Genomic DNA, 21,046 nt, shown 5'->3' with positions numbered 1-21,046 from the left:
CCACCCTGATGCCAAAGCCCAGCTGGGCCGGGGCTCCGTGGGCACCACAGGGCTTGGGGAGGAAGAGGAGCCTGGAGAAGAGCCCACGGGGCAGCACGCCTGCGGGAAGGGAGCGTGTGTGGGGTGCAGGCCAGCGGCGACGGGCTGCAGCAGTGGGCAGGGAGAGATTCCAGGGTTTTGAGTTTTCAGAACATAGTTCCAAATTACATTCACCATTTCACAAGAGAACAGATCACTAGAGCTGCTGGCAAGTACACTGCAGGCTTTATATATGAAAGGAATGAACTGAAAGCACAATTTTCACATTCAAGGCATAGAAATGACATAGGAAAAAGTAATTTCTAGAAAGGAAACTTATCTCAATAGTTTTTGATGCAAGCTAACTGCCACAGAAGTCAATGAAAGCCTGAGTCCTTTATAAACTTCTTAACAGGAAAACACAAGTATTTCCACATGTAAATGAGTAACACTGCTATTGGTAGTGCTATATCCCCCAGGATCATGTAATGAATGGCATACAGTAAAGTTAGGTCATGTGAGGCAGGAAAAAAAGAGCAGTAACCTTTCTGATAAAGACCCCATTACAGTTTTTCCCTGTAAAACTATTCCATTTTCAGCTACAAAGACAAGCAGAGCAGCAGCTCCAGTAAATGATGCATGCATGTGCTGGCCTCCTCAGTCAGTAAGCTGCACCTCAATCAGCTGCATCCTAAAGCACAAACATTCCCCACGTACAACAGCACTTCATATCCCTGTACTGAAGCAAACACCAAAGCATGCAGAACAGTCTTGTCTTGTCTTCACCGTCTTGGTCCAACACAAGACAGTCTTGTCTTGTCTTCACCATCTTGGACTAACATGTTTTCACAGCAGACAAGGACTGGAGCATGCTGTTGTGCACATAGGCAGGCCTGCACACAGGCTTTGGTTTCTAGCAGGCTAGATGGCTGTATTTGCTTGCACTGGCCAATGTGACTCACCTGGGGTGTACTCTGCTTCAGCTGAAATTCCCTTTCCACCTACTCATCTGGAGATCTCCTGTGGCACCCACGTAAGCACCCATATATTCCACCTGACAGCCCTCAAACTAGCTGCCAGTCATGGTAAAGTGTATGGACTGCAACAGGGGAGGTTCAGACTGGACATTAGGAAAAAATTTTCCACAGAAAGAGTGGTCAGACAGTGGAATCGGCTGCCCAGGGAGAGGGTGGAGTCACCATCCCTGGATGTGTTTAAGGGTCGTTTAGATGAGATGTTGGGGGATGTGGTGTAGGGGAGAACTTTGTAGAGTCGGGCTGATGGTTGGACTCGATGATCCCAAGGGTCTTTTCCAACCTGAGTGATTCTGTGACTATGATAGCTATTGCCAGGCAAAAAGAAAATACCTAAACCTTCAAAAATCAAACATCTTGGGAGAGCACTCCTAGACACTGGGGATGAAGACAGATGCATGCTTTGCAAGGTAAATAAGTCAGTAAGGCACCCAGTTATACCACACAAAATGCCACAAAATTCAGCTGCTATTTTAGACAGAAAGCAGAAAGAGCAATCTCACCATAGCAAGCATCACAATATTGAATGCTAACCAAAAATCTCTTCTCCATTTCAAAATGCAAACATCTGCAAACAGCATTTGCAATGCTCCAAGTATACACAATATCACTAAAGAAACAAGCAAGAATTGCACACGAGGCCTTTGGAAACCCTTTCTAGGTGAATTAAGTCTCTCCCTTCTGGCGCTGTAATAGTTGAGCTTCTGCATTGCTGCACAGTTCCAGGTAGAGCAGGGAGAAATCCACACTGTTCGTGTAGAGTCTGAGATGTGGGTGCATGGTTGGACCAAAGGCTGTCTTTCCTCCGGAGGATGATGCTGATATATGTTGTATTCTGGCACGCCAGCATTACAGACTTCAGCAGGACTGACAGACAGGCCAGGCAAGCAACAAGCTAGATCTGGCTACTACACAAAGAAGAGGGAAGGGAGATTGATTCATTAAGACAAGCAATTAGTGGGTAAAGGAAACCCAAGAACAGACCCCTTTGAGTGAAATTGAAAAGCAAAGTGATTTTGGCAGCAGCAGCAGAATCTTTGGAATTAGGAGTGCTTTTTAACAGCAGCTGACAAGGACTAATTGCTGCCATTGAACATCAGGGGAGATGAGGAAAAAGGAGAGCTTGGGTAATGTGGGAGTCCTGCCAGGAGATAAACAGTCGTCTTAATGTTTTATCATCATCTTGCAGATGGGGCTGTTTGATCCAAAAAAAAAAAAAAAAAAGGAAAAAGATCCTAGTAACTCCTGCTGAGACACTGATGCTCTGGTGGATCAGTTACCATTTGCTTGGTGGTTACTGCCAGCTCAGAGAAATTATTCTTGATGAATCAGTACCTGTGTGAGCAAAACAAAAATTTTAGAATAGAGCTCCTAGCCCACCTCAATGTTTTGTGTTCGTCCTCATGACATCAGCTCGGAAAATGGGATGGCTCGGGATTGCAGCACCTGGCCAGAACACGGTGTCTTAGCAGAGCAGCAGAGATACTAGTTGTCAGGAAGAGAAAGCAAGAGAAACACCTGCATCAAAGTACCTGGAATGGCCAATCCAGCATCTTATATTGAGGATGGTCAGCGCAGATGCAAGCACTCCCTTTCAGATGAGGGAGCGTAATACACACACCTCCTTCCTGCGAGACACTAACCTCCCTGTTCACACCATGATGTTAGTACTGCGGACTGCCAAGGCTCAGCTTCAGAGTCAGGACACGTGCAAAACAGCTTGATCACAACCGGGGTGCCATCTAGATAGTTTACCAGGCATAAACTAGAAAGGGACTCCATCTTTTCAAGGCACTTATTATCTATAGTGAGAGATGGTTTATGATGGAGCTTGTGGGAACAGGTATCATCTTTGCCAGGCTGGCTAACCATAATTCATTTACTCCTTTCTACAGATTATTAGATATCCAGTTCCTCTTGTCACTGTTCCAAACACTCTCCAGCCACTCCATCATCTTCCTTGAAGGTTAATGCTAACACTGGATGCTGTGCCCAACAGAGGCTTCACTGCACTATTAACAGCAAGAGGATTATTTCATACATCTCTCAGACAACAACATGCCAGCTAATTTAATATTCCATCTCAGACATTTTTCTGTAGAACTGCTGTCTCATCGGATTTTCCCCCATTTTGTGCCTGTGTAACCAATAATTCCCAGGTAACTGTAAAATTAGCATTTGTTCTTACTGAATTGCAACCTATTTTTCAGCCAGACTGCAGCTACCTTTGATCTGAACCAGCACTGCTTTGAGCGGGGTTGGACTGGATGACCTCCAGAGTTCCATTATTCTAGAGCCTGCAGTTTTTCATCTAGGACACAGGAAGGCTATATGATCTGCCATAATGCCCCACTTTGACAGTGGGAAAATAAACCATATTGCTACCTACAATTCTGTCTTTTCTATTTGTTTTTTATGTTCTTCAGAGTTAAAATGAACCAACTGTAAAGGATCCAGCACAGCAGCTTGTAATTTTCCAGAGGGCCTCCAGCACAAAGACAATAACTTTGGGTTATTCACAGTTTTTCAAAGGCAAGGCAACAAAACAAGATATTTTAAACCGTGCCAAAAATTGTTAGAAATATCAGAGAAAATTGTATTTTTCAGAAAAAGCAAATGAGGAAGAGAATTTAGTTTTTATTTCTTAAAGCAAATGAGGAAGAGAGTTTAGCTTTTATTTCTTAAAGCAAATGAGGAAGAGAGTTTAGCTTTTATTTCTTTTTCAATATTAGACAACATCAATACATGCATCAATAATTAATACTAACTCTTCTTCCAGAGACATACTGATTTAACATCACAAATGCTGATAACTTATTCAAGTCAGAGGATGGATTTAAAGAGGGCTTACCCTGCTCAGGTAGCTGCTCTTGGATTTCAGCTGCATTCATTTGATTTTGCTGGAAATCTCTTTCAGAAGGCCTTTCAAATCAGAGAGCTTAAAAATTAAAAAAAAAAAAAAAAACAACGAAAACTTTGTTTATGTAAAGTCAATCTAACTCATTTCAACAGCTGATCACAGCTTGGGTGAAGGGAGAGGAAAAGAACAAAACAAGCAAGCAGTATTAAGTACTTTAAAATACCCTAGAACGTACATACCCTAGAAAATACTGTACCACATCAGCAACAACAGGCATAAAACCCCTTATCTGAACTCCTGCCTCCCTGGCTGCCCTGTGGACACCGGCCACTACTTCAAAAGCAGTTAACTGACTGCTTTTTGTATTCAGTAGTCGCACTGTGGTGGCAAGTGAAGCAGTGTTAATGTTGCTTTTCACAGGAAAACAATGCTAATAAGTAGTATGAGTAACAAATAATTGCCTCTCCAAATATTATACCAAATGCAACAGTGCTTGAAAGCACACTCCCAATTACAATTTTCATCAATGCAATTAATGCCGTGAGCCCTAACGCACGTGTATTTCACCTAGTTAAGAAGCAGGCATCATGACAGCTACAAGCTCTCATCTATCTCCATCTCCTTGTGCTCCTTCAAAGTAGAGATTGCAGATCAGCGGAGTTTTGTGGAGCATTTATTCTGACACATGAAGCTGCCTTCAAACCCTCCCTGCGCCGTAACTGAAGTCCGTTATTTCTTGGGATATTCGCATCAAGTTTAAAGAAAAGTTTACCCCGTGATCAAGGCTCATGCCTAGGACTCAGTTACATTCTCAGACTTGTTTTTAGGATTTCGTCTCAAGTGAGAGCCAGTGAGATACCCCTGGAGTGCTTTGCTATCAAGGGCACTACTCCTAAGCATTGGCCTCAGTACATTTCTGTCACTAAAGCTGAAGGCATGAATAGACAAAACAGCTTGCTGTAAGGTACTCCCTCACAGAGTAAGAGGCACAATTTGGGTATTACTTTTCAGTAGAGAATTAAGGTTACCATACTTTCGTTCAGTTTCAAGAGGACCATCACTAGACTTGGTCACTCACCATTTCCATTTCAATCTTGAAAGTAAGCTATTATTTTGCAATCTAAATTATTTGACAGCTATCAAAAGAAGTACTTTGAAGTATATGTGGGCCTTTTCACCCTTGGACTTCTAAAAAGTCTGTTCCTCACACCAAAGCAACTCCCCACTTCAGAGGCAAAATACATCATTCAATCAAGCCTCAAAAAATAGCCATTGTGAAGGTCTTTTCAGTATCACAGTAATAAAAAGTATACTTGTATGACAATTCTGATAATTATGTGCTCTCTAGTAGATTGCTAGCTTTATATTGCTTCAACACAGGATGTTTCTGTGAATCAGATGAGAACTGGTCATTTTAATTGTAATTCAAGGTCTTCCTACCCTGTAATACGCATGGAGCCTATCTCTGTTTTCCTTTGTTTACCATGCCTGTGCTATGTGAAGCACCACCAGGCTTGCCACAATATATCTTAAATGCCACATCATTTTATAAGCAGAGGTAAAACACCAGCAACAAGTAGGATTAATTACCTCATGTCTTTGGCACTAGAAGCTAAACTCGACGGAACACGTGTTTGAGAAGGGCATACTCTAAGTGTGTAATGCCCCTTCTTCCCATCGGTGTTTCATGGGCCTGTTACAAAACTGCAATATTCTGCTGTGTAAGACAGAAGTTATTTTTACTTCTATTCCATCCAATAAGGAATACTGAGAAACACTTCTTCAAGATACTAAGCAAGTATCTTTCTACTTCATTTTCCAGCACAATATGAAGCTACATATGGAATCAAAGGTGCAAAGGGGCACATCAAAAAAGCTCAGTTAAAATGGGGTCCTGGCTATAGTAGCAAAGACTGCACATGCCTCTCAGTGATGTTCATTTTCCTTGTGGACCACTACCTGCTTTACCAGACAGAAGAACATTCCCCAGAGCAGTCTGAAACACAAGTACCTTTGCATCCAGTTGTCTAAATCGATGCACCATCCTGAAAATAGAAAGAGGACACAGAGTAGAGGACTGAGTCCAGGTATTAGAGAAGCCTTGGCTAACCGTCCCCTCTTTGCAAACCTGTGCAGCAGAAGTCTATCTGGAGCTAAGAAATCTAGTCCTCACCTTTGGCCAAAGAGTGGAGCTAAGGCAACTACAGACGCTGAAGCTGTCAGAAGACTGCCCTCTGTGCATGTAGTCAAAGGTCAGTTACAAACCAGATTGTCTGCAGACACCCCTGCTTGAGAACACCAGTGTTTCATGCCCCCAAGAAGGCAGGGCTGCAAGTGGTTTGGCATTGGTTTTTATTCAGGTATATTAACTAACATATGAATTACTGTTAGTGCTGTGTTATTCCATTTTCCTTGTCAGGATGCTTCTGCTTCCAGTATAATAGCTATTTTTTGGTATTTGGCTTCTTATCCAATGCTGAGTGCCTCTGGGTAGTCTTAACATAAACACTTGTGGACAGCAACGTCCACAGCAGGGGCAGAGGGGCGTGGAAAAGTCTGGACTTTCCTGCCCATTCTTATCAGCTCTTCCCTTACATTTGATTTGGGGAAATACTCAAGCTGCTGGAAACTAGCTACAAAATTAAGCCATCAACACAGCAGGTTACTGTTCTGTTTTCTAGCTTTCTTCATATTATTTTCTCTTATACTATTACTCTGAAAACACTGAGACAGATCCCAAAGGTAAAATGTCATGAGCTGGCAGTCAAAGAAGAGTAGTCCAAGTCACCAAACGTCAAATACCATCATTCCAAATAGCACCTTCCCCTCCCCAGAGGTCTTCCCTACTCATGTTATTAAGTACAGACCTCCATATAGATTGATGCTCTGGGAATGCATGATATTCCAGGTCTAACACTAAGTATTCTCTACTAACTGCATAATCATAGAATCATTTAGGTTGGAAAAGATCCTTAAGATCATTGAGTCCAACCATAAAACTGACACTGCCAAGTCCACCACTAAACCATGTCCCTAAGTGCCACATCTATACATCTTTTAAATACCTCCAGGGATGGCGACTCCACCACTTCTCTGGGCAACCTGTTCCAGTGCTTGACAACCCTTTTGGTGAAGAAATTTTTCCTAATATCCAATCTAAACCTCTAATGTTACAAAACTAGTCAGCTATAGCACTGCTTTCCATGATGAGATCTCAAAACACTATAGGAAGACATTTTCTCCTCTGGTGGAAAAAGGCAAAGACTCAAGTACAGAAAGGTGAAATTATTTGAGAAATACTGTGACAGACATTTGGACCAAGCTACCAAGCTACATACCCAGCTACTGTGTGCATAATATGCCAGTATAACCCTTGTAATACTGCCATCAGCATTTTACCAGCCCAATCAACTATTTCTGAAGACAGTCTGCAGCAGTGGACAAAAAAGCCATTATTTTATTTAAAAAAATAAAAAGGCACATTTATGCTGAGTTTATCTATCTTCTCATTAGTTTGTAAACATTTAGAGCTGCTGAAAACTTGCCTTCACTAAAAATATTCAACAAAGGTTAAGAGAATGAAGACAAAGAAGGGCAGACATACTCTTCTGATGAATCATTTGCTTTGGTATTGATTTTGACAAGGTAATTTTCCTTCATGACAGCTTCCCATGCCAGAATTTCATTGTCCTCGTTTCTGGAGCCTAGAAAATGTATGTGAAAAAGAACAACACTAGATTCAGTTAATTTGTCTTTCCAATGCTAAGATGCAAAAAGGCTGGGTTAGTGCTTGCATTCAGAGGCTAATGATTCCCTTCTCTGCATCCAGTGCATTCGCAGTCCCACTTCCCACCTGTGACACCACTCCAACAAACATGACATTAATACATTTTACTGTATGCTCTGGGCAACCGGAGTTGATTAAAGAAAGAAAATATGAACAAACTCCAAAAGTCTTTCTGGAATTTTTTGAGTCGTGGTTAACACGAGTGCTTTATGAAATGGCAGCCACTTCAACAGGCATAGGACATTCCAGAAAGCTCCTATCTGGATTTGAGCTTTCCATTTGCTTCTACATTATCCCATATTGGATCATTAAGTGTAACATGTGTTAGGATCCATGTTGTATGACTTATCAAAGAACTAAAACCTTTCAAAATGATTAAGCATTGTCTTCTCTAAAAAGCATCTCCCGTTGATGCCGTAAATTAAAAGGTGACACTGAACAAACCACTCTGAGGCATCTAATTCTTCCAGGATAATACTTCTGCATTTTATCCTGTTCTAGCAGGACAGAACAAACCGCATAGGTTTTAATTTAAAAAAAAAAAAAAAAAAAGTTAGCTGAGGCAGAAGAAGCCTACAGCTGGAAAATGACTGAAGTCCCATTTCTTCCACCCAGTGCTCCTCTGACCTCATACAGCCTCAGTTGCTCTCCAGATACCTCCAAGCATTTAAGCACCCAAATCCCAACCATTTCCATAAGAGTTAAGTGGGGAAGCCAGGATTTTGCAAAAGTCAACACATCAGTGTGCTTTCTCCATGCAGTTCTCAGTTCCTGTCACTGGATCAATCACAATATTCTGGCTCTAATTAATTCTTCTATTTGCTTTTAGAACTGCAACATCAACTGTGCATCACCCGGGCAGAAATATCTGCCGTTAAACAACCTCCCCAGCAAAGAAACCAAACAGTGATTTGGACAGCCAAAATTATTTAGTCAGCGCTAAGGAATTTTATACCCCAAAGCAGGCATCTGTCTCCTAAACTAATAACAAATCCAGCCTGTGCTGCAGGGCAACAGTCAGGTTGCTGATGGATGCGAATAAGTCTGTCAATTAACTTAACTTAATCCTCCCTCATCTGCTTCTGAATGGCACTTAAAAAAAGAGAAAACACTCCATTTGGGGGAGGGGGGGGAAAGCTTTTTACAACAAGTCATATCTGTGCCCTCTGATGGAGTAAATAAGGGGGAAATAGCTTGAGGACTGACTCAGCCACTCCTGCATTTTTGAGGCAGTTTGCCCATTTGGCCATACCCAGAGGGCCAGAAGACTATTCTCTTTCAGTCAGTCACTAGCATGCAGAAGGGCCTCTGAAGATGATTGCCCTCCACTAGGCTGCCCTAGCAGCTACTAGCTGTATTAGCTAAGAAATTGTAATGGAAGGACAGAAAGAAATGCAGCTCCAGAAGGTAGAGTGGCAAGCAGAGACTGAGACCACCTCCTAGTTACCTAAACATTCAGATCATGCAAGATCAGGGATCTCTGCCACTAGGTAACAGTGTAGGAGGGATGCACTACCAGATATTATTGAGAAATGGGATGGTTTAAATTTTTCATGCAGACCACGAAGATGACTTACAGCTGCTGCAGACTCTGGAGGAATTCATTCAGTGCTCTAATACAAAAAAAAAAAAACCCCTTTCAAAGCTAGGAAGCAGCATAGGCAGCCCTAAGATGCTAGGATTTGAAGATTTAATTGATTTACATACATGAAGTAATTCTGCCTCAATATGGCTTGGACAAGAAAGATAACTCTGCACAGTACTCAAGTAGAGCAGGTCTCATGGTACAACACAAAAGCTCTCTAACCTGACCAAAACCAAAGCTACTGGGGGGCAGGGATCACAACAATGCTCAACTGGAGTTTTAGCATAAGGAGGTAGGAGTAAAATTCCCCATATCCCAGAGAGAACTCACACTGAGTACTGAAGGAAGATCATGGCTGAGAAGCAACCAGGGGCTTTGATTTGAATCTTACTGAAAAGATTTGCAGCAACATAGTGGATCTGCATTTGATAGAGAACATGAATGAACTGCTCCTCATTATCAGCACAACCACCTCCTCCAAGTTCTACATTGCCCTTGAAAATTTTCCACCAAAACACTAACTGCCTGGCTTGAGCACAGTATGCCATGGAAGAGTTGCAATGCACCTGCCACAGAGCTGACTTTTAGGCAGTAAGGAATAATCCAACTCACAACAAATAGATGGCTCTTTACTTTCCTTCTTACAGCAGCATTTGAAACATTTCCTCATCACCATGAATATGTAGGCAAAGATGACAAAAGGGAAGGGGATAGTCAAGCGACTGCAGTACTCTTGGACCAAGAAGTAACGCTGGAACTTCCACACCTGGTCGTTGTTCTCTTGTACTGATCCAACAGTGTAACTAACAGGCAAAGAAAGAGAAAATACACAGAGCATTAGTTATTCAACAGAGAATCATAGAATCACAGGATGGTTTGGGTTGGAAGGGACCTAAACGATCATCCAGTTCCACCCCCCTGCCACGGGCAGGGACACCTTCCACTAGCCCAGGTTGCCCAAAGCCCTGTCCAACCTGGCCTTGAACACTGCCAGGGAGGGGGCAGCCACAGCTTCTCTGGGCAACCTGTGCCAGGGCCTCACCACCCTCACAGGGAACAATTTCTTCCTTCTAGCTAATCTCAATCTACCCTCTTTCAGTTTAAAACCGTTACCCCTCGTCCTATCCCTACACCCCCTGATGCAGAGTCCCTCCCCACCTTTCCTGTAGCCCCTTTCAGTACTGGAAGGCCTCTCTAAGGTCTCCCCAGAGCCTTCTCTTCTCCAGGCTGAACATCCCCAACTCTCTCAGCCTGTCCTCACAGGGGAGGTGCTCCAGCCCCTCAATCATCTTCGTGGCCACCTCTGGACCCACTCAAGCAGGTCCGTGTCCTTCTGATGTTGGGATCCCCAGAGCTGGACACAGCACTGCAGGGGGGGTCTCATGAGAGCAAAGTAGAGGGGGAGAATCCCCTCCCTCGCCCTGCTGGCCACACTTCTCTTGATGCAGCCCAGGACACGGTTGGCTCTCTGGGCTGCGAGTGCACATTGCTGGCTCACAGTCAGTTTCCATCCACTAATACCCCCAAGTCCTTCTCCTTGGGGCTGCTCTCAATCCACTCATCCCCCAGCCTGTATTTGTGCAGGGTATTGCCTTGACCCCTGTGCAGGACCTTGCACTTGGCCTTGTTAACCATCATGAGGTTTGCACGGGCCCACCTCTCCAGCCTGTCCAGGTCCCTCTGGATGACACATCCCTTCCCTCCAGCTTGGTGTCATCAGCAAATTTGCTGAGGGTTCACTCAATCCCACTGTCTGTGTTGTCAACAAAGACATTAAACAGTGTCGGTCCCAACACCAACCCCTAAGGAACACCACTCGTCACTGATTTCCACTTGGACATCGAGCCATTGACTGCAACTCTTTGAGTGTGACCATCCAGCCAACTCCTTATCCACTGAGTGGTCCATCCATCAAATCCATGTCTCTCCAATGTAGAGACAAGGATGTCACACAGGACAGTGTCAAATGCTTTGCACAAGTCCAGGTAGATGACATCAGTTGCTCTTTCCTTATCCACCAGCGCTGTAACCCCCTCATAGAAGGCAGCAAAATTCGTCAGGCACGATTTGCCCTTAGTGAAGCCATGTTGGCTGTCACTAATCACCTCCTCATTTTCCATGTGCCCTAGCATAGTTTCCAGAGGCATCTGCTCCATGATCTTGCTGGGCACAAAAGTGAGACTGGCTGGCCTGCTCCAGTAGGCCAAGAACTCCATCTCAGAGTCAAGTAACACAGTGTTTCTCTTTATTATACTAGGGTATGTTTTTGTAAAGTAATCCTGGACCTGTTAATTTTTACTGATTAGGAGGTTATTGAGTTTGTCGTCCTTTTTTAGAGAGAAATTTGAAAATGGGAGGAACTAAGACGGTAGAAAAAAAACAAACTCTGAAGTTACAAATAAACTGGAAAATCTAGGAACAGGGAGAAAATACTCCACATATTTTCACTACCTTAGCTCCAGGCAATTTTTTCCCAGCCTAGACACATGAGAACAGGATGCTTCTTTGCAAGGTGCTGTGTCTCATTAATTCATCAGCTAACTTCTTTCTAAGCAAAAAAACCCACCTAAAAATAGAACATTTACAAAAAATGAAAAGCTCCTCAGATTTTCAGTGGAGACATTAAAAATGCTCCAGGCACGGATCAAACCTACTCTACTAAGTGCTGTACGAACTCAGCAAAGCAACAACCACAAGAGCAAACAGCTCACAGCCTGCCTGACCTTTCATTGCTGACGTTAAATGGCAGATGAATGCTTCCAAAATGTCTGTGTTGACATCCTAATGGACCCTTATACGAGATAAGCTAAAACCTTCACTTGGTGGAAATTATCTATTGTTTTAGAAGATGAATACAATCCTGAATTTCAGAAGTATCTAAAATGTAATATTCACCTTTTTCAGCTAATGCATACTGAATGCAAAGAAAAAGTCAGATACTCTGTTGCTAAAATTAATGTATAATTACAAAATACAGAGATACTGATTGGACTAGTGTCTAATAGTCATCAGCATTATTAAAGACTTTCAAATACTGTGTACACACTAGTCATAAGAGGAGCCATCACAGATTTCACATGTTTCTAACTGCATCAAGAAAAAACCCTCTGGGATTGCTCTTTGCCCACTGAGCTTCCTGACTTCAGTACAGTTCAACACTCCTGCTTAAGTTGTTCAGTCTATTGTTAAAATGAAGTATGCAAAGCTCTGAGAGTGTCATTAGAGAATTCATGCTGGGTCCTTCCACAAAATAAGCTGAATTGGCAAAACCTAGGTTTTTACTGGCATAACTGTATAAACTGGAGCATTTACCATCAGGTCCTTTAAAATAAGTGTTCTAACAAATATCAAAGGCTTCTAGGGTAGAGCTGGCTTACTGCTATACTTTCCTTTATTAATATAAATTGCTTTCACCCTTTCTAGTGAGTATAAGCGTTGTCTTCTGTCCCCAGATCCTGGGCAGGTTAGGAAAACATAGCTACAATAAATAGATATGCTGCACCAGTCCTAGCTGCTTTGCCAAAAATCACATTTCTGTCTGTCTTTGGAGTCCAGCTCAGCATGGAAAGAAAGGTTCAGAGCAGAGGGGAGGGCAGATCCCAAAGCTGAGGCATTCTCAACTCGACTCATCACACTAATACATCTCATCTCAGGCCAGTAAAAATTGGCACTGGCATTCAGAAGGGAGATCCTCTCGAGGCAAAGCAAGAGTCCTCAGCAGTTCCTGTAAATACTCTTGTTGCCAAAGCAAATCTCTGCCAAGTCTGTCACTGCCAAAGTACCATCAAAACATGCAAAAATAAACAGAGTGGACCTCAAGAACGATGCCCAGGGGTTGTAAGGATTTTTGTTAGGCTGCAAGGAATTGTAAAGCAGAAAAGAAGCAGGATTGGGAAAGAGAACAGAGACGTAGCACTGATCCAAATGTATTCACAAGTCAGAAGTGAGACAGGAAAGAAACACACTCCAGAAGTCTGATATGAAGGACTTCCCATTATTAACTAAACTCTGTGTCAAAGCTTGCAGTGCAAACACCAAAGATTTCTGGAAGAAGCTCAGGAAACTTTTCCCTGAGGACCAGTTGTGGTTTGCTCTTGCTGGTCCCAACGCAGTCAATATATGTTTGATAATGTGCACAACTGCAGCCGTTTTTATTTGGCAGATCATTGCTGGCTGTGTGATACAGTCAGCAGCTACTAGCACCACATTTCAGGTGTCTGATCCATCTACATGGTGTAACACCTCACGAGATGCCAGAATAGGCCTCCTGACTGCTAGACCCACAGACAGATAAATTACCAAACAAAAACAGAGGTGATGGCATTTTTCAAGAGAAAGTCCTTTTGTATGTCCCAAGGAGACACGGCCCATTGCCTGCGGTATAAGTCAGAATAATAAATATCGGGTCCACCAGAGCAGTAACACACCCATCATCACCACACAGCAGTTCTGGTTAATAAAACCAGAGTGTCATGAAAAGACTGGAGTAAGAACTTGTTTATTCAGTCTAGCAAGGTCAGTTGTGCAGCAGCTCATGCTTGGTAAAGCACTGACCCAGCTATCAGCCCCTGTGTGAACCACAGGCATTTGTACTAAGCCCAGTGTGCAAAGGATGCTTAGAGAAGTAGTAAAAGGACAGGCAGGAATCCCTCCCCAGGATATTGCACCTGTTCTGATCAGACTGCTGTGAGAAATGCTGAAAAACCTCACCTTTGTTCACCTTCCCACACCACACCCCTAACCTGAGAGGTCTGTTTCAAGCTGGGAATCCTGTCCAGGTTACTCCCAGCAATTCCTCTGCAAAAGACACAGGCAGAATCCACGGGCTGGCTTCCTGCTGTTTTCCAGGACTTCATTCCCTTTCTCATAGGGATATCGATACAGAGATCACAAGCAAGCGATCGCTCCTGTACTACGTACCCAAACATGGCCACAAGCAGGTTCACAAGGAGGATGTTAGTTGAGAGCATGTAAATGCAGACAAGGGGGATGGTAATCCACTCTGGGAAGCGGGGTTGATTGTTGGCATCCAGCTCCACGCACAAGGGCTTGGACTCATTCCCGGAAAAGGTGCAGCGGTCAAAGTTGTAGGTGGTACCTCAGAGGATGAGAAAGGAGAGCAAAAAGTGAGCCCTCTCCCCCTCTTTCTGTTGGGCCCAGCCCCAGGTACTGCCCTAACCACAATATGTGTGGCCTCCTCCTTCCCCACCTCCCCATCAGGCATAAAACTGTGCCTTGTTGCTGCTTGGAGGAAAGGGTTCAATGTAGGACTGGATAACCACTGAAAGGACAGAGCCTTCCACCCACGCAGGAGAGCTTCCACCAGAAAACAGGTACCGTCAACATCATCAGGGTACTGGCCAAACATAGCCAGGTATGGCTCGTAGATGACAGATCGGAATATCCACTCCCAACGGTGTTCATTCTTCCTCAAAATGCCTTGCCTGGCCACACCAAAGGCCACCATCCACACAGCGAAGAGGAAGAGGAAGAAGAAGACATCTATCATCTGAAAAAGGACAACAAGCACATCAGTGCCCCACTGCATCCCTGTTGCAAGCCACACACGTCTTTTTTCTCCCCGATTTGATACTCGAGTGGAGAACAAATATTAGAAAAGCCTACACAGTTAGCACCAGTTTAATGCACGTTTCCAGATCACCGTTTCATAAATTTACAGTCACCAACACACACACACACGAATAATTGACCATTCCCACTCACGAAACTTCAGAAATGTTTACACAACCAGAAAACCAAGGCACGTTTCAGAATACAGAGTATTCCCCTGACATCAGACAAGGTCCGCCCGCAAAAACCAGGTCACATATAAAGACTATTTATGCAACAGCCGTAGCTGCAGACCCTGCAGCCGAGTGTCAGGTGAAAGCAGCCACTGTTTCTGAAAATGCCACCTGGGATGGCTTCAAACCAGCGTTTATAGTCCAGACACTCTGGCTAACGGTTTCATGAATTTCTGGCTCTTAACAATATACAGATAACTGAAGATTGGTACTATCCCAGGTGAGCTTTCCCATTTGTTGTAGATCCACCTCCTCCTGCCCTTCCACTAGCCCCAAGCATCTTCATTATTAGACTTACTCAGAAACTCATTCCCTTTTGAAGAAGGCTAAACAAGAGAAAGATGTACAGGAACAACAACTGTGCTGTTGCTGCCATATCATAAGGCACTCTAGGATCAGGTAATCTCTAGATTTCAGCTTTGCAGCAGTGGTACAAGGCAAAATAAAGGCTTCCTGGGTAAGCTGCGGACCACGCTATTACTCCTATTGCCACCACCTAACTGGTTTTTAAATTCCATATATGCCAACGCTTTGCTATGGCACAAGACAACCCAATCACTGCAGAAATGCACAAAGATGGGGAAAACTTCTCCTACGGACATCTAGCAACACTCACTTCACATGCCCTTCAAGTGCCATTCCCCACATGCTCCCCGTGTCGAGTGCACTTCAAATCTCTTTTCTTTGGAGTGTACGTGTGTGTGTGCAGAGGTATCACTGGAACGAAGATTCAAGCAGATGTACTCCAGCTCTCCAAAACCCCTCATTCCCATACCTACAGCAAGCCATACCTATATTATAAGGAACCCCACTCTCTTGCTATTACCTTCCCCAGTCTGCTAGCAAACATCCCCTCCAGCTACAAAGGACAGAATCAGCCAAGGCCACACACCACCCACTTCTCCAGTTACTTGTGTGATGGATATAGTGGAAGACAGAAATCCTTCTCCTATACCATTTATCATCATTGTCTTGTTTGGGGAATGCTCATGTGAGCAACAAGAGTGATGGAATATACCGCTGAAGCATTTGAGACATGGAAGACAAAAGCTACCAGGAAATAAATTTCCTCTTCTGTTCTTCAGCCTGATCTTTAGTCTCTCTCTGTGCAGAGGGAGAGAAAGAGGCCCTGCTCTTAATTAGGTCCTATTTAAATCTTAATTAATCCTGTTTAGCAGATTTAAGAGGAGAGAACTTGCTGCCATCATCAGAATGGTGGTGATTTTCACTCTTGAGGAAAAACAAGGCATCACATCATTTATTTAGATTCTCTTGAATAGCTGCCAGAATCTTACCATCCTCTGCAGCATAATAATTTTGGGTCCCAGATTCCTGCTAACTGTGAAAATATGGATCAGCCTCAGAGTAAAAACTATGTAGTCCAAACAGAAAATGACTCTCCCAGAATACCAAGAGCTTTCATCAGATGAGTGAAGCCTGATGGAGACAGTAAAAGAAAATGAAGAGAAGCATTGGGCAAAGCATGCAGGAGTCAGGTAAAAATACACTGAAACACTGAAATGGGGAGTGAAAAGTGAGTAACTGGAAAGCAGAGCACAGCTATCCAGGGCCCCATACCCTCTCCACCTGATGACAGTGGTAGAACTGATTAAAGCACACCTTGTTTACACCCTTCTTATCTTAGCTACATCATCTCTGTGTCTTCTCTCCCCTCTAAAACTACTAACAGCAAGGAAATCTTGTACCTTTAGCTATTCCCACAGCCCTCCAAAAACATCAGTGCAATGACTGCTCTGCTGCACTGAGGCAACAAGAACTAACTTACAGTTGACCGAACAATTACGCTGTAAAACGTTTCCATCATTTCTTTGTCATGGTTGTTAACTCACCCATTCATGTAAAACAGCTTATATGAGCTAATAATATTCTGTTAGACTACTGTAGGTACAATTACAGTCCCCTTAAAAACAACATAATAAAGCTCAAAGAGTCCATATTACCATACTAAATAGTCAACAATAGGAGACTGGAAAAATCCCAAAGAACTTCTGACTCTCTGAGATATTAACCATTTTACCCTGCAACTTTGATACACTCTATACAGCCAGTCTTGAAGGCATTGTCATGAAACTTAAGTCTATTTCAATCACCTTCTTCTAAACCTAAGCATTAAGAAGGGCTGTCCTGCTGGCCCAGAGAGATTTGAGTTTAGGAAAGCCACCTTTGACTCCAGGGATAGCTCAACTTCCATTAAACAAAAAAGAGAAAGCATTGCATGTGGATGTTCCGTAACCACTTTATTTCTTTATTCACTTTTACAGATTTAAAGTCAAGACTTGGAAGTACTTGGGGCCTTCATAAAGACCAGGCAGTTTCATGAAAAACATTGTTTCCCAAAATCTCATTACAGGTTGTAGTCAAAATCCAGAAGAAAGCAAAGCCATAACATGGCCACAAGAAAAGATACTACTCACCTGAACACAATCCCTGCTATGAAGTAGAAGATTGCTAGCGTATCCATAACATTCCACAGATCTGAGAAATACTTACTGCCATTCATGTACCACTGGGAAGGAAAAAGAGCAGAAAGTAACCACCACACACCTCTGACATGGGGAGCTCATCCATCTTCCCCTCATCTCTCCCCACTGGATGTCCTCACAGGTAAATATTCCACCCGCTGCAACAGTAAGGATTGTTTCCTTGCCCAATTTTTTTCTCACAGATAATAGGTACATCAGAGTTCAGACTGCTTTTAATTTCCCCAAAATGAGGGTTTTAAATATACCCAGCAATGCCAGAAATTACTGGCAACATGTTTTTACTGTTAACTACTAATAGGACTATGGATCATGATTTTCTGTGTTTAGGGCTCCTTAACACGTTTTCTCTTGCAGTCCAGATGTCCTAAGCTAATGCTCTTGCACTGGGACCAGTTAAGCAGATCGGTGACACCAACACTGCACCACAGTGTGGGCTACTGTGCTCAAAGAACATAACCCAACCACACGGGTCCTTGTGCTTGGGGAGAGGAAGGGACAGTCCTGACAAGAGCTGAGATCGATGTACTTAGCGCTCACATGCTGCTAGGGGATCTCAGGGTAGATCATGGTATGCTCCAGCAGCACTCCTGCCAAATGGGTCAATGGAGTCTTGGGGTGACCCACTAAGAGCAGATGAAACACTGTGGGGAGGCAGGAGGGTCACTGTTTTGGGGCAGTTGAAGTATTCTGGCTCATTCACAGAGCTCAATTCAGTAAGCTGTCCCTGGCTACTCGCACATGCTCTAGATCAAAGATGCAGATTTATTTTATTCTTTTAATTACCTAGCGCTCTATTTCTGAATTGCAAGTCTAGTGAGAATCTCTGCCTGCTCCCAGACTGACTGGTACTGCACCCTGGATCCAAAGTTTGTGCAAGAACCAACCTCCGGATCCAATTCAGAGGTGACTCATTAGGACAAGTAGCTTAACTGGGAGAAACCCCCACCAGGCCTGAAGAAATAGACCGAGTCCCTGATCATAATCCTTTCTAATTTTCATTGAAATAATCAAAGCTTAGTGGAGTACTGATCAGTGAATCTCTCTATAACTGGCACATCCAAGGAAGGCAATTCTGCTCTCGGTACTTTTACAGGAAACAAAGATCAAGGGGAGTTTTATTCGAAATGCAGAAGCAGCTATAAGTAGAGTGCCCCACTTTGGTATTCCAGTTGCACAATTGTTGCATTTTCTTCACATGATGGGATGCATTGCTAAAGATGGACAGTTGTGGCAACTACCAGGGTGTCAGGCTCAAGATATTACCAGACACTATTTCAGCATCTTGGGACCCACACACACCTTTCTTACTACTTAAGGTACCAAAGTTTGAGCACTGAGTGAGGACAGCATGTCTGACACCTGTGGCATTGGGTTGCCTCTGTCTAGCAACTCCCTAAGTCAAACATAATTTGTCTTGCTATACGTGACAGTGAAGCAGTGTTTTATGTGAACAGCTAGACACATACGGTCCAAATGTCTTTCACAAAGCAACAAGCATGTCACTGCGCTACAGCTTTATTAAATGCAGCAGGTTTAAGCCTGATGCCTCTTCTATTAAGGGCACAATTTTGGATGGAGGAAAGGAATCAGGTTTTGGTCTAAAGCAGAAACAGAGAGAAAACAGAGGCAGATGCATGTAAACAAGTGAGAACCACTGAGACTGAAGTACAGTTCGGTCCTTCAAATATCAAGCAGTTCCCACTGCTAAGACTTAACATGCATGGAGGTTCTGTCCAGATTCCTTCTCCATTTGAGAAAACGGGGCTTTCCTGCACAGCCCACAAATCTACCCACTCACCTGACTGGAGGCTACATCCATGTGGCTAAGAAGATAGCAGGAAAAAGGCATCTCCGATTTCACTACTGCCAAGACAGCTCTAAATGGGATATGAGAAAGCAGCTCCAGCTAGTTAAAAATCTCTAGGACCATCAGAAGTGAAAACAGGGCTGAGCCAGTAGCTTACTGTTCAGATACAGTTCAGTTCTCCTGAATGGTGAAACAATCTGCTTTAAATCTGGAACAATGTCTAGTAGCCATCACTTCCACAGACACACCACTCTCTAATCAGGGCTGATTTCTCCCCAAAACTAGGTATCTGACTGCAGCAGCTACTGTGGGACCCCAGGCAATGTTACTCTTACTTTTCTTTTGATGTGAAAACAAAATCTGAGACATCCCTCTTTTTTTTTTTTTTTTTTTTAAAAAATTAAGGACACAGATACTATTTTGACTGCAGAGTTAGACCAATGCACACACAATCTATCTCAGAGGAAGCCAGGGAGAAAGTTTCCTGAGAAGCTTAGAGGACTTAGACACTGCTCTGCGTTCTGCTCCTTAACAAAATAGGTCTGAAGCCAGGACACTGGCTTAAGATAACTTTAAATCTTCAATAAAGTCTCTATTTTAGCTGCCTCCACTCCCACAATCATATTGGTACAGTCTAGTCACCAGCTATTAATGGGATTACTGGGATCTGAAGCTGTTCTACCTGCTCTGGGTAGTGAGAAATAGTGACATTGGTAGGAAAAAAGGTTTCTATCCCTAAGGCTTTCCCCAGGACTTTTGCTGGGTACACACGGGAAGTGCAAGGACAGGTCCAGAGACACCAGAACCTAAATCAGCAGAAACAAACACTCCATTAGTGTTTTCATTGCAACAGTCTTTAACTTTTCCCCCATTTTGCTTGGCAAGTAAAGTTGCCTTAAACAGGGTACCTTCCACCTTGACTATTCAAAAGGAAAAAGACCACACAGCAAGTTAAGCACAGTAATATCAACACTCAGCAATGTCATTTGAGCTCATGTAAGAAATGTTATTGCTGGGTGGTCTGATCCAGCAGATCACCCACAAACACAGAGGACAATCAGAAAGCAGCATTGCACTGAAACCACACACCCACTTCTCTTTCAATTTCCCCAGCATCTTCCCACTATTCTGAACACCGACTGGTAGAGACCAACTTGCCTGAAAAACAACATATTTTATATGTCCCCTTACATGTGAAGTGAGAAGAATATTAACTATGCGGCTGGCTGTAAAGGCAGTCCCCACACCACACCAGCACAAGAAGTGCAGGGAGTCCAAAGCTGGTCCTTGGGACTGTGTGAAACTAGCAAAAACTGTATGTATGATTAAAAGATAAACAGAAATACATAATGATATATTGCTCATTGGTAAAAAAAAAAAAAAAAAAAAGAGGGCGGTAAGAGGGTGGTGGGAGTGGGATGTGGAGAAGTGAGGCAGGAATCACTTGATCTAGAGGTATACACCCAGATAAACACGTTAAATCTAACCTCCTATCCTCAACTGCTTTGGCAATCCAAGCCAAGCATTCCTGAGAAATATCTCCAGTGGTATCAGCTTATCCACACAGCCTCAAAGTCAATACACATTCCTCTTGGTGCACGGACACTGCAGCTATCAGGGCACAAGTAGGAATTAAACATTGGGAGG

General features: G+C 43.3%; 1 protein-coding gene across 2 annotated transcripts in view; it reads right to left on the bottom strand.

Moving 5' to 3' along the window:
* Positions 1 to 244: 244 nt before the first annotated feature.
* Positions 245 to 21,046, bottom strand: part of TRPM8 (transient receptor potential cation channel subfamily M member 8) — a 53,098-nt gene continuing 32,296 nt past the window's right edge. The window contains exons 2-11 of one of the 2 annotated variants that reach the window (XM_074829821.1): positions 19,391 to 19,469; positions 17,524 to 17,615; positions 16,384 to 16,525; positions 14,622 to 14,793; positions 14,205 to 14,382; positions 9,897 to 10,087; positions 7,517 to 7,616; positions 5,924 to 5,957; positions 3,904 to 3,990; positions 245 to 2,387 (exon numbers count right to left, since the gene is read on the bottom strand). In XM_074829821.1, coding sequence (XP_074685922.1) covers positions 3,940 to 3,990; positions 5,924 to 5,957; positions 7,517 to 7,616; positions 9,897 to 10,087; positions 14,205 to 14,382; positions 14,622 to 14,793; positions 16,384 to 16,525; positions 17,524 to 17,615; positions 19,391 to 19,441 — 1,011 coding nt within the window. In that variant the 5' untranslated portion in view covers positions 19,442 to 19,469 and the 3' untranslated portion in view covers positions 245 to 2,387; positions 3,904 to 3,939. The remainder of the gene's footprint in view (positions 2,388 to 3,903; positions 3,991 to 5,923; positions 5,958 to 7,516; positions 7,617 to 9,896; positions 10,088 to 14,204; positions 14,383 to 14,621; positions 14,794 to 16,383; positions 16,526 to 17,523; positions 17,616 to 19,390; positions 19,470 to 21,046) is intronic. The other variant, XM_074829823.1, reaches the window with a different exon arrangement.

Source organism: Strix aluco, chromosome 6, assembly GCF_031877795.1.
Source record: "Strix aluco isolate bStrAlu1 chromosome 6, bStrAlu1.hap1, whole genome shotgun sequence".
Classification (NCBI taxonomy): domain Eukaryota; kingdom Metazoa; phylum Chordata; class Aves; order Strigiformes; family Strigidae; genus Strix; species Strix aluco.
Note: the sequence above shows the minus strand (reverse complement) of the source record. Positions and strands in the feature narration are given on the sequence as shown.